At 38.4% G+C, this 12,456-nt stretch overlaps 2 protein-coding genes across 2 annotated transcripts; one reads left to right on the top strand and one right to left on the bottom strand.

Annotated features, from left to right (window-relative positions):
• Positions 1-5,167: 5,167 nt before the first annotated feature.
• LOC103954171 (magnesium-dependent phosphatase 1) lies at positions 5,168-7,131 on the top strand. Its single transcript, XM_009365974.3, has 3 exons — positions 5,168-5,581; positions 6,498-6,614; positions 6,777-7,131. Exons 1-3 carry the CDS (start codon positions 5,297-5,299, stop codon positions 6,888-6,890), a joined length of 516 nt encoding a protein of 171 aa, XP_009364249.2. The 5' UTR covers positions 5,168-5,296; the 3' UTR covers positions 6,891-7,131.
• A 508-nt stretch (positions 7,132-7,639) lies between these two features.
• Positions 7,640-12,010, bottom strand: LOC103954170 (uncharacterized protein At4g38062-like). Its single transcript, XM_009365973.3, has 2 exons — positions 11,766-12,010; positions 7,640-10,733 (listed from the first exon to the last, which is right to left on the bottom strand). Exon 2 carries the CDS (start codon positions 10,699-10,701, stop codon positions 7,798-7,800), a length of 2,904 nt encoding a protein of 967 aa, XP_009364248.2. The 5' UTR covers positions 10,702-10,733; positions 11,766-12,010; the 3' UTR covers positions 7,640-7,797.
• Between the last annotated feature and the right edge of the window lie 446 nt (positions 12,011-12,456).

Here is a 12,456-nt window from a genome sequence, read left to right as displayed (position 1 = left end):
CGAGAGTTTTCTACAAACGACATTGGTTGACAAGAGAGTATTGTGAACTAGTATTCGAATGATCGAATTTACGACGTGTGAAATTGTGCACCTCAGGAAATTACTGCTTGCTTAATGAGACAACAAATAGGTGGTCGATATTGCGGGCGGCCGATTGTGATATCGATGGCTTATTGTTGGGTTCGTCCAGCAGGTGGGTAGGAAGACCCGTCTTCGGCAGCTGTCACGGGTTTGTTATTCTTGGGACTCGACCCAAAAACACATCTATTCTCGGAGTACGTGAGGTTACGAATTCTTGGGCGAGACCCATTCTCATTTTTCAGTATAAGTATTTTAACTTCCTTTACTTTAGTTATTTGTTTTTTTCGTTACAAATGTTTTGGGGAAAGTATTTCCGTTTTTAGTTTTAAGTTGGTACGAGTTTTTGACTTAGGTGATTGCATATCTATTTTGACGTTATCTTATTTTGCGTACTTATTTTTTACCTTACGTCAATATATGTTTTCAGCTTTATATCTTTATAAAGTATGTTTCTACTTTTACACTAATGGGGAAGAAAGTAAGAGCTTGGAGGCATGATAGAGGATTTTTGCAACCCACTTGCGACGGTGTGACATATTCTCTTTAATGCACCCACTTTGACTTGATTTCTCTTTATACATATATTCTTCTTCCTATTTTCGAGTCATTCAGTGTAGTAAGTTATTTTAAATTTCGGGACAAAATTTTATTTAATGGGGGTAGATTGTAACAACCTGACCCGATTTTATTGGAACGAAGAAGGTATTTTCATGAAACTTCACCTTGGGCTAGATCTTTTTCTTTTAAAAATGGTTTTTGGGTCTTAATTGGCGAGCCCAAGGGGCCCACCCCCTGATTTGTGTCCCTCGGCCTCTCTCTCTCTCTTCTCCCTCAATATCCCTCATCTGTCCCTCTCGACTCCATGCAACTCTCTCCTTCCCTCTTCCCCGAAAACACATACACACACACAGCAACCATCACCACCATACTTGGATTGTGATCTCGAAAACCCTAAGCAAGGGAGTGCTCCACCGTGGCAGTCACAATGCTTAATCCCCCGACGAACTCCGGTGACTTTCGAGGATTCTTCGACGTAAGTAAGCTTCGAGGCTCCTTTGATCTTCCTTCCTTGTAGTCTACATTACTTGGTTAGTGATTAAAATGGCTTTGGTGAAGGTTTTAGCATGAAAAACAACTCGAGGGGCATTTTGTAGAAATCTGGAAATTCCAAGCCGTGATCATTTACCCATATTATAGGATATTTTCCGGCCAACTCCGGCCACCTATAGGTCCCCACTTGGTATGAATCTCTTCTCCACATTCCTAACTACATTTTTGCTTTTGAATCACTCAATTTCACTCAATTTGGTTAAGTAACGAAGAAGTTAAGAAGCTTTGAAAATTCCCAAAACCTTTGGCCAAAAACCCAGTTTTCCGACAAGCACTGCCCCCTTTCGAGGATTTTCTGGCCAAAATACGGCTATTTGGCTGGTTTGCAGGGTATCAATCTCTTTATCTTGTCGAGTACTACAACTTTCATGTTTGGATCACTTGATTTGGATGAGTAACGAAGAAGTTATGAGCCTTGGAAAATGATGTGAAATATATAAGCACACAAATTAAAACCCTCTTTTGACAATTGTAGTATATGTATAAGTAGGGATCGTTCTAAACCGGGGATTAAGAGGGATTACTAAATCACTTGGAAACTGACTCAAAAACGTAAAACAAAGTTTAAAACACTAAACTAGACTCAAAGAATGCAAAACTAAACACTTAAAACACTAAAACAAACCAAAAGACTCAAACAGCACCCAAAACACTCAAAACTGCCTTAAAAACACAATCTGGGCAGTTTTGAGCACCTAACCTAATTTGGACGAATTTGGGTGTTAAATTGAATCAAAACACTTAGAAACACAAACTAAGACACTTTCTAACTAAATTGGACACTAAAGTAAAGGGGGATTGAGTTTTTGACGAAATTAAACAAAGTGCACAGATTGTAATAAAGACAGAATGTAAATACGAATTTGATGAAAATATGGATGGAATGCTAGCTAGAAGGTTCTTCTCCACACATGTCACACTTGCATACAAGATGATTTTCAGTTGGTCTTTCGATGAATCATGAAACTCAACACCCCAGGTTAATTAGGTCCGCTTAAATTAACCTTCAAGTTCTCCTTAAGTTAATGAATTGGATGGGAAAACGCATACAACAATTCAAAACATTCTCCAAAAGTCCTTTACGTGAAAAGCACAATAAAGATACAATCAAAGATCATTAAGCAACATGAAAACTATAAGTGTTGACGAGGCATTCGTTACTATGATGAGCATGAAACTAGTGCCAAGAATTCATTTAACGCGATTGTTTATAAGCAACCTCCACTACTTGTGAATATAAGTTTGTAACTATTAGGTGAAACTCCCTCATATTCTAGCATCATATTCATGCATGAAAACTAAGCGTGCACTCTCAATAAACATACACAAATAAGTTATCAATCAAGTAGTTAAACAAATTGAATCCACAACTCATGAAATTCCAACTGAAGGTAATCAATTTATATTGCAAGCATAAACATGGTTTTGAATCACCCTCTAGCTAACTAGGGATTTAGCCTCTCATGTTCACAAAAAGAGAAACAAAATTGAAATTAAACATAAAGAACAAAAGATTGATTACACCTAGAACGCCCAACGAATCCACTTTGAATTTCTGCGCGTTTAAGCTCCTCTTTCTTCTTCTCCTTGCTGCGGCAGAGATGTTTTTGGATGATTTGGGATGATTTTCTTGGTTGTAGATGGGTTTATGGGGATATGGTGGTGCAGCAAGGGGTGTGAGTGGTGGAGGAAGGTTTGAATGGTGGCTGGAAGGGTGGGGATGGTTGCGGCAGAGATGGGAAGTGGCTGGAATTGATGGATGTTGCGGCTTGAAGGGAGAAGATGAATGGGTGGCTGCGGCTGAGAGGTTTTTGAGTGAATGGCTGAATGAAAATTAAACCTAGGGTGCTGCATTAGATGTAGAATATATAGGGTTTCAGAAAATAAAACCCTAAGTTATTTTGGTTAGTTAAAATTAAGTTAAAAGCTTCTAGAATTAGGAAATTAAATCAGAAATTAAAAGGGACATGGCTGCAAGGTGCGGCTAGGGTTTATTTAGAAAGGGAAATAGGGTTTAAGTGCATAACTTTGGACAAAAATGCCCCCCTTGCACGGCAAGGGAAGGAAAGAAAGGGAAAGGGCACGACAAGGGGGTTTAAGGGGCCTAGGGCCTTCGTTTTGTGTCCTAAAGTGCCTACAAGGCCTTCAAAGTGGCTAGAAAATATGGACGTTTAAGATTAGGAAAGATTACCAAAACAGGAAACCTAGGGTTAACTTTCCTACTTCAAGTAGGAATCCTTGTTGGAGTAGGAATCCTCGTTTCTTTAAGTCTTCAGCTTATTCATTCCTCCTTCGCTCCAAAAGACTCCAATTTGCATCTTCTTGCACACTTTGGCCTTATAATCTGAAAATACACAAAAGTGACTTTAAACACTAAAATAACTAAGGAAACACAACATAAATGCACGAGAACAAGCTAATTAAGTCGCATGAATATGCTCCTATTAGAAAATCAACCCAGAAACCAGCCAAAGGGTGGCCTGAAAACCACCCTCAACCTAGGCCCTTGGGCCAGGTTACCCAGCCCATCTGACCCAAACCCAGAGCCTAAATGTCCAGAGGCCCAAGCCTTGCGAAGCCCAACCCAAATCCTTTTTTATTTAAACCCCAAAACCCTTTTACAGTGGGCTGGGCTTAAAGCCTGAACCCTTCAAAACCCAACCCTTTAAAGCCTAACCCAAAACCCTTTGAATTTAGGCCTTTGGGCCTAGGACCTTTCGGCCAAAACTTATCAACCCAGCCCAAATCTGGTTGGAATATTCTTGGAATATTCTTTGTGTTGACTTTTCGAAAATTTAACCAGGACCCTTGTTAGGGTAATTCGACGTCCTGAATCCGTTTCCGACGTCTGTTTTCCCAAATTCAATTGTCTTAATATAGTTTTATTAACTGGATCCTTTATGTGCTTAGGGGCAATTATTGTGGTGTTTTCTTCTTCGCTAGTTTGCGTAGCTCTTCAGCGAAGAAGTATCTGTAAGTGGACCCCTTCTAAAAATGTGTGTTTTAATAGTAGAAATGCATACATGAAAAGAATGATTTAATGATTACGTTTTATGAGATAACATGCTTATTGAGGTTAGTTTGAATTATTACTATATTTAGAACATGTTTCGAACACCTCTTTATAGTATAGATGAGGGATGACTTTATACTATGAAGTTGCTTTTCAAATATATATATGTTCAATGGTTTTGTACTTACCTAGTGGTCCCTATTCTGCTACGGGGCAAGAGATAGATTCCGTCCTGGGCGACGGTTATGGTGTTGGCATAATGCCAGAAGATGGTTTTCCTCTGGCTATTAGCACAAGGACGGGGAGCTGGCACGGGGCCTAGGGGTGATTTTCCTCTCGCAATTGGCACAGAGAAGGGGAGCTAGCATGGGGCCTGGAGGGATATTATTTGTAGTTCTCTTATTTGGAAGTTATGTCTAACTCAGGGGGAGTATCCTGAAGTATACTCACTTGATCTTTATGTACTTTTTTTTTCCTATGATTAGGAGCATTTTTCCCACTGGGTTTTTGCTACCAAACGAGGTTTTGATAAGACACCTATCCTACGATGATCATACTCCGTTGAGTTCACTACTTTCGTCTTGTATGACGTTTATTTTAGACATTATGCATACTTCTCACTTTTCTCCTTAGTATATGGGTTCATCTGCCTTAGATTTTACCATAGCAAGGTTTTGTGACTTCATCAACTATTCTACCTTATCTGCTGAAGACCTGATGCGATGTTTTGTTTCAGTATTTACACACTCAAGGGAAATGTTGTAGTCATATTTAGAATAAGAATGTGATTATGTAAATCTTAATGTATGTAAGGATGTCTTGAAATATTCTCTTTAGTAGATATTATTCTATTAGAAATGTAATCATATTAAGATAATAATTTAACCTATCATACTACAATTAATTAAAAAAAAAAAAAAAAAAAAAGCCAGCCATAATAAAATAAAATGACAACGAACCTCATAATTAAATCTGGCTTTTCTCTCTTATTGCCGTCGGCCTCCCCCCTCGCAATTCCCCTTCATTGCCTACACCAGTACGGTCAAATTTTGATTATTTTATCAGGTTTTCAACCTACGCCAAAAGGGAACAATGGGCGACGACGAGAAGGTGAAGAGCGAGGCTCTGCAGATAATCGAACGACACCAGAACTTGCCGAGTCTCGTCGTCTTCGATCTCGACTACACCCTCTGGCCCTTCTTCTGCGAGTGCTGCTACTACGACGACACGCCGTATCTTTACCCGCAAGCCTCGGGAATATTGTATGCGCTCAAGGACAAGGGAATATCCATGGCTGTTGCTTCGAGATCTCCAACTTCTGACGTTGCCAAATCTTTCCTCCAAACACTGGGCATCCCCTCATTGTTTCTCACCCAGGTTGGTTGATCATTTTCTTGTTTTATTTTCTAATCTTTAATTCGCAATTTTTTTAATTGAAATTAAAAATAAAAGACCTAATAGTTATGAAAATCCAATCCATCGAGTGGTAAGTAGAATTGAAACCACACCCGTTCGATAAACAATTTGTGATTCGATAAACAATTTGTGATCAGTTCTTGGTTATCATTTTTTCTAATGATGCACATATACTTCTATTTGGTCGTTTATCCCGTATTCGATACTTGCTCGATACTCTTGGATACTCTTCAGACACGTATCATGGTCAATGCACATGGCTTTGACTTGATGAATAGGCGTAGGATACACGTATCCGACTTTTAGGATACATTTATACTTTCAAAAATGATAATAAAAAGGAGAAAATTAATAGCTATATCTATAATTGAAGGTTGGATGCATTTACACTTTCAAAAGTGATAATGAGGTGGAGAAAATTGATAGGAGATATTTATAATTGAAAGTTGATGAATACAAAGAGTTTCCCTCTAATTAAAACTATGAAAACAACTCTCACACTTCTTCTACTGTATATTAGTTTTCTAACTTTTCTCCTCCAACAACTCAAATGTACTTGAATTTGAAATTTTGAATGATGAATTATGTTTTAAATCGTATATTTTTATTTTCCATATTCATAGAGTATTGTGTCTTAACTTTTATAGATTTTTCGTATTGCAGTGTCATATCATATCGTGTCTCCGTTTCTGTATCCATGATTCATAGATTTTTTTTTTTTCTTTTTTGAGCTGGATATATGAGGAGAGTATATATAATGGGAGAGCGGAAAAAACGAAATGGTTATCAAATGAATGTTAAATGTTATATATGTTAGATAAAGCAACTAATCTACAGTTGCGTAAACTGAATGTATTATGTGTTTGTAATTATGCAGGAGATTTTCTCCAGCAGGACTCACAAAACAGAGCATTTCCAAAGAATTCATGCAACCACTGGGGTACCCTTTACTGAGATGCTTTTCTTTGACGACGAGGATAGAAATATTCAAACGGTAATCTATCTACCATTTATATCCGTTTTGGAAGATTTTCCCAATAAGACTGCATTGAATTGAAAAACATAGATATTAAAATGGAATTCGGGTATTTGAAATGATTAGATTCAATGAGTCATCCGAAATTCGTGTGTTTGATCAATCACATGGTGTTTACAGGTATCAAAAATGGGTGCGACAAGCATTTTAGTTGGTAATGGTGTGAACCTTGGAGCTTTGAGGCACGGTTTGTCCGAATTTGCGCGAAAGTCAGCTTCATCGAGCAGGAGCTAGTAGAGATCATTTTCCCCATCTCAGGACTGCAATGCTTGTTTCAGCATTTGGTTGCTCTGGTACCAATTCATACGATGAGATTGATATATTGTTGCTCTTACTACTTGAATGTAACTATCATTCGTATAGTGGCTTAGATACATTGTACTGATTAACTTGTCATTGGCTAGATTGTACCACATTGTCGTACTATTGGAAAGAAACGATCATTTATGTTAGTAAATTTGAAAGTTGTGGTGTATACTGTCCATTTCCTTCAGATTTTAGGACAGTTGATGTTGTTTTGATGTAGCATTTCATCTTGCCTCTCTGTTAGTTCTTGCTAATCAGACAAAATGACAATCGATCTCAAGCTTGATCTCCATACGACTTTATAAAACACGCGGTTAAGGGGTGTTTGTTCTTATTGGAAAACCGCATTCTGCTAAATAAATGCTCGAGAGGTAAGACAACATTGGTAATTCTCAGAAAAAAATTTTGCATTCGTTTAGCTCGATTTTACTTAAGACCAAACCCTAACCGGTTTCATTTTAATTTAGCATTCTAACATTTAGACTTACCGTTGAGGTTGATTCTTCATGTTAACTGGTGTAATTGACACCAGAACAGTGAACACTGTGAAAGGTTAAACCTTTTGAGTTTGACTAAAGGCGAACCATTGTTCTGATGAACCAATTTCAATTTTTCTCGTCGAAAACGAGTTTGCAAAGAGAAACTTAATAAATTGCAGAAACATTGGCTGATGCACATAAGCAAAAGAAAATTACATGATTAAAAGGATAAGTCAAATTTGTGGAAACTTGTTCTGGTTGGAAATAAAATACTTACACACGCGTGGGTCGTCATACACAAGCTAAAAAATTCCATGCTATGACTAAACTGCATGATATTCTGAAACATATACTAGCTAATGGTTGAGGTCTCTAAACGGAGATCTTTTATCAGAAATGGCTTCAGATATCTTGACGATGATAGGCGTACGCACATTCTCTTGTTCTGGATCAACAAGTTCATCATCCCATTTCAAATCCATTCCTGAACCCTTGTCGTCAAAAGAGAGCATTATCCTTTCCAACATTCCCATCAGTTGTTTATCCGTAGCGCAGAACTCCCAGAGCTTATCACCCAGCCCTCCTATAAACCGCAATAAATTTTCCTTTTCCGATGACAACTGAATGACATCTTCAAGTAAATTTCTTCTTTTATTCTTGAGCTCCTCAACCAAGGGATCTGAGTTTATTAGCTTTGTCTTCATTTGATTAGTCAGTCTCTTCACTTCCTGCTCTTTTGTTTCCAACTGAGCTTCGACCTCCAATGCTTTCTGTTTCGACTCACATGAGGATTTTTGTTGTGATTCAAGTTTCTGCTGTATATTACAGATTTCATCCTCAAGTTCCATGGCCATCAATTGCTTTTCTTCAATTTCAAGTGCAGCCATAACCTCAGCAGCAGTGATTTTTTCCCAAGCTTCGTAAATCATATCAATTTCTGACTGTTTCTCGGCTAGCTGTGAAGAGAAAGAAGCTAATGAGCTGTTAAACTTGTGTTCCAAGGACTCCACAAGCTGGAGAAGAACATTCACTCTCTGGTATTTCTCTTCGACATGCTGGATGAGTTTCTCTTTCTCATACTCAAATGTTCTCTCTGCATCAGTTTGTGCCATCACGAGACCTGCGAATTCCCTTCTCAATGATTCCTGCTCTAGCCAGTGGACCTCTTTCTCGAGTTGCTCAAAGTTCTTGTCCTTCTCTCTTGTGAATTGGAGAAAGATTGAATTCTCTGACTCTAAGGACATCGATGTCTCTGTCTTTACTGACTCAGCATCGTCGAGCTTCTGCTCCAGTAACACAATCTTCTCCTGGAGGTTATCTATTATTTTGTCTTTCTCTTCAAAAATAGAAAGAAGACCCTTTTTTTGTTGCTTTATGGTTTCCTCGACTTCTACCTGTGCAAGAAGAGAAGCTTCCAACTCTTTACACATTCCTACACTTGCTTCAAGATCACTTCTTAAGCGCTCTGCAATTGATTTCCATATTTGCAATTCAAATTCAATTTCATTTTCTTCAAATATTTTTTCAGCCAACTCAACATTTGATCTCTCCAAGGCATCATTAACTTCTCTAAGCTCTCTTTCAACTTCTTTCCGTATATGAAGCTTCTGGTTGTCAATGAGATCCATAACTTCAATTCTACTCGATAAAGATGCTGCCTTTTCATGCTCTTCTTCAGTACCTGCCAGTGCTCTAATAAGAACATCATTCTTCATCTCCAGCTGTTGCATCAACAGAGAAATCTTTTCTTCGTTCTCTTTATCATGCCGATCCATTTCACACTTCTCATTTGCAATCTTTAACTGTGCCCCAGAAATTCCAAGTTTTAAAACCAATAACATGACGGAAAGCTCCTGCATACTTAGAAAATGATTGGATTCCAACTCCATCTCGAGCTCTTCTATCGTTGCATCTTTCCTTTCTAGCTCATTCATATAGTTGCGCACATCACTTGTCATCTTTTCTAGTTGAGAGTTGCATACAACTTTGTTGAGCCGATTATCTGTACAGTCCCTGTGCTTCTGCTCCACTTCCATCCTGAGTTCTTTTAGTGCTGCACCGTTACTCTTTAACTCAGACTTATGGTTGTTCAGGTCTGCCGTCATACTTTCCAGTTGAGAGCTCCATTCAGCTTCTTTGGCCCTATGATTGGCAACAGATTCTCTGTGCATCTGCTCCAAACTTTTGAGCTTGTTTCGTAGCTTTGCCAGGGAAGGTGAACCTGGTGCTGATTGGATTTGGGCTTCCTGGAGTTCTTTCAGCAAAGCTCGCAACTCCTGATTTTCTTGTTCCAGCTTCCTTGTTTGATATCCCATTTCTTTATGAAGTGCCTCTTTGGTGCTTAGAGACTGTCTCAATGATGCAATTTGTTTGTCCCTCTGAGCAGTCAAGCATTCCAGCTGCGATTTGGCATGCTCACGATCAGAAAAGACGTTCTCAAAGCGTGTTTGGAATTCAGAGACTTGAACCTCCAGATACTTTGTCCGGCTTTCTTCATGAGCCAGGGCTTGGTTGCACCCCTGCAGCCGGTTTTGAAGATTATCTGAAATTTGGGTTTTAGAATCTAAACTCATCTGCAATTGACAAATCTCATCGAGAAATGAAGACTTCTCCATCTCCCATTCCTTCTTACCCGCCTTGAATTGTTCACGTAGCTTGTCGTGTGCTTCTTCCAGATGTCTGAACTGCTCCGTCTTCCATTTTATTTTATCTTGAACTTTATGATTTTCCTCCTCTAGTTTGAGTATCACCTCATCTCTCTCTCTCGGCTCTTTGGGTACATTTGCTTTCTTTTCTGCTTCCGAACATTTCTTCTGTGAGACTGATAGACGGCCTTTGAGGTCTTTAATCTCGTCTTTATATGCACAAAGTGTTTGCTCTTGATCCATTTTCTTTTCATTTGCCTCGTCTAAAGCCAATGCCAATGCTTTGTTCGTGTCTTCCAATTTTCTAAACTTCTCATCACAATCAACTCGAAGTTTATCGTTTGCAGCCCTTAGATGTTGAACTATGGACTCTTCCTCTTTCAAAGCGCATTTAAGATCTTCACACGTCTGCTGTGCCATCGAGATTTCCTCTGTCTTCTTGTTTAGTTCTTGTGTCTGCTGCTCGATTTTGGAACTTGCCTGCTGGAATTTTGTGAGCTGCTCATTGTGTGCTTTCCTCAAGCTCTCGTATAGTTCTGATTTGCTTTTATATTCTGCCCTGAGCTTCTCAAGCTCAGCTTTAACTTCGTCCAGCTCTTCGTAAACCTTTTCCATATTTTTTCCCCTTTCAGTTTAACAAAAAAGACCTGTTTGCAAACAGAACAAAACTTCAATATCCAACACCTCCCAAATTCTTATCACATGAATACTAAGAACAATATAACACAAGACAACGTGAACCGAAAACAATGCAGCTGAAGCGCTAGAACTGGAAATGGAAAATCATGTTTCAACGGCTCAACAACCGAAAAAAGCCTCCGTCTTTCTGACCTTTTTCTTTCCTTACAGGATGAACCATACTTATAAGAAATGTCAAGAATTTAGCACAATTAGATGCCAACTTGAAATTTTGCACCACACGCATCTTTTCAGTTAAAATCTGTGGCTAAATGTGTGAAGACACTCAAAAGTTATTCACTTCTAGAAAACATTTCAGTCAAGGTTCAATACAACAGAAAATAATGAGGACACCAAGGAATCAGAAAATGTTCCGAAACAACATATCAGTACATGTATATTAAATGAATCGAGAAACAAACTGATATGAATCTATAACTACATTGTGTCTATTCTTCGTCTCGGGGTATCGTAATAAGACCTTGATTCGGATAAAAAGGTCCCCGTAAAATCTGAATGTGGAAATTTCATGCTTTGTTCCATTGTTTGTTTGGTGAGAAAAAGTGAGAAGCACAAAGAAACTAAGAGCTTGAATCTAAACCCAACAAAGAACAAAAGGGCAAATATCAAGATTTCAATTTTTCTTTTTCTTCTTCTTTTTCTTGGCAGTCTTAGCAACCAAACATTGTTGGAAACCCCACATCGGAGATTTGACAAAACAAAATCTATAGAAATCAACTTGGAAATTAAGAATTTGACATTCCAGACCCAAAAATCACAAGAAGAAAAAAAAAATGCAACAAATAGTGAAGGAAAACTGCTTAAATCTAGCATAATACAACCAATGACTCAGTGTTTGGTCTCCAGGAAAACACAGGAAATGAACATGTTTCCTAGTTAGACTGGTTTTACATCCGAAACCGAGAATTCTATCAATTTCCTGAAATTTTCTCACTAACCAAACAAGATTTGAGAAAAACAAAGAGAACCCAGAAACGTACCTGGCTGCGAGATCACAGATTCGACATTCGAGTAGGACTTCACGCAAGTGTTGTGGGTTTTCGATTTTCTGGTTGTTTCACTTCTTTGTGCTGAGGAAAGTGAGAGGAAAAGCAAATGCGAGAAAACTCGGAAAGAAAGAGAAGTAGCCGTTAGGATTCGAGTGTGGAAATTGAAAAGGTTTTGTACGACCCAACACTAACGGCGTTATAGTGTTGGCTACTAACTGGCGTTAGTGCTTTAAACTGTGTTGGAACTTGGAAGTTTAGGACAGAATGGGAATCGTGAAATACTAGCCGTTGGAATATGGGATTGGATTTGTGTTGGGCCTTTCAATCCCAATTCCTAAGAAATTCGTTTAGGGTTTGCATCATCTACAGAATCAAAAAGGGGTCGATAATGGATGAAACCTACAACACAAACCCTAGCTTTAACCAAGATTTGATTAGGCCTCAGGAATCTCTCTAATGAACTTTTGACATTTGGTAAAGGAAAAAAAAAGTCAAGATTGTTGGGTATATACATACAAAGATCGATTTTCCATTTTTTTTTTCTGGGGAATAATTTAGACGGGTTCAACTAGATATTTGCTCGAACGAAAATAGAAATCTAAAATCCATACGAATGAGTTACAAGGATTTTGTTAAGCCTGAATTAACAAATTACGTACCAGGTCAAACTCTGGTTGAGCTC

This window comes from the organism of the source record quoted next, unplaced genomic scaffold (assembly GCF_019419815.1).
Source record: "Pyrus x bretschneideri cultivar Hongxiangsu unplaced genomic scaffold, Pyrus_bretschneideri_v1 Contig86, whole genome shotgun sequence".
NCBI classification, from domain to species: Eukaryota; Viridiplantae; Streptophyta; class Magnoliopsida; order Rosales; family Rosaceae; genus Pyrus; species Pyrus x bretschneideri.
This window is presented reverse-complemented; position numbering and strand designations above follow the sequence as displayed.